This window comes from Limulus polyphemus, unplaced genomic scaffold (genome assembly GCF_000517525.1).
Source record: "Limulus polyphemus unplaced genomic scaffold, Limulus_polyphemus-2.1.2 Scaffold1897, whole genome shotgun sequence".
NCBI lineage: Eukaryota > Metazoa > Arthropoda > Merostomata > Xiphosura > Limulidae > Limulus > Limulus polyphemus.
Window position 1 is genome coordinate 155,334 of NW_013667507.1, and position 1,277 is coordinate 156,610.

The following is a 1,277-nucleotide window of genomic DNA, read 5'->3' on the forward strand; positions in this document are numbered from 1 at the left end:
CACGTAGCGTATTATAAAAAGCGATTATTTACATTGTGTCACGTGCCGTATTATAAACAGCGATTACTTACATTGTGTCACGTAGCGTATTATAAAAAGCGATTATTTACATTGTGTCACGTGCCGTATTATAAACAGCGATTACTTACATTGTGTCACGTAGCGTATTATAAAAAGCGATTTTTTACATTGTGTCACGTACTGTATTATAACCAGCAATTACTTACATTGTGTCACGTACCGTATTATAAACAGCGATTATTTACATTGTGTCTCGTACCGTATTATAAACAGCGATTACTTACATTGTGTCACGTACCGTATTATAAATAGCGATTACTTACATTGTGTCACGTACCGTATTATAAACAGCGATTACTTACATTGTGTCACGTACCGTATTATAAACAGCTATTACTTACATTGTGTCACCTTCTTCAAGTTTCTGATCACAGCTTGGGTTAATAATCACATAAGACAGACTGTTTCGTTTTTCTGACACGTCATCTGTTGAAAACAAATATTCAAATTGGACATTATTAGATATTTAAAAAGCTACAACAGCTTATAATTAACGATATTTAACGATATGTCATTTATAATGTAAAAGTTTTAAAGAATGTTAACATTCTTAGGTTTACAAAAGAAACACAAAATAATTTAAAATTTTTCTTTCAAAATATTTTTCTTTACCGTTATGAATTTTCTCTTTTAATTGAAACTGGCTTCATTATGTTTTACAATTTATTCAACGTATTTTTAAGTGTTTCGTCCGAAACTACTATAGTTACAGAAATAGATATATTATATATATGATTTTTGTGGACTGCCATCTTACAATATCCCATAAGCCTTTCCTGGACATCTATTTTCGCGTATCAACTTAAATGTAAGAGAAAGCAAAGTTTGTATGTTTGTTGTGTTTTTGTGTAATTAATATAATACATAAATGTGTATTTGTATGTTTGACACATTTATGTATTATATTAATTACACAAAACACAACAAAATCAAATACATTATTTTAAAATGTATTTCATTAATTTTGTATCCTTTAAGCATATATATCATTGCTTTTATGGACCAATAAAATGTTAATCTGACCGACACCTGTCCACGGTTCAGATCACTGTGTTGTTGAACAATTAACGAGAGGTGTCTACTAGCAGTAACTATTTCTTTATTGCCAGCTGTATTTGTTGCTCTTAGAAGTGATCCCTGATCATCCCTCCCATTATTGGGTGTATACGATGAAGTAAGTGTCAATATGTCCCAGG

At 30.6% G+C, this 1,277-nt stretch overlaps 1 protein-coding gene across 1 annotated transcript in view; it reads right to left on the minus strand.

Moving 5' to 3' along the window:
* LOC106465293 (potassium channel subfamily T member 2-like) overlaps positions 1-1,277 on the minus strand; it is a gene marked incomplete at its 5' end in the record, with an annotated part of 71,587 nt that overhangs the window by 4,217 nt on the left and 66,093 nt on the right. The window contains one exon of the mRNA XM_013925500.2: positions 423-507. Coding sequence (XP_013780954.1) covers positions 423-507 — 85 coding nt within the window. The remainder of the gene's footprint in view (positions 1-422; positions 508-1,277) is intronic.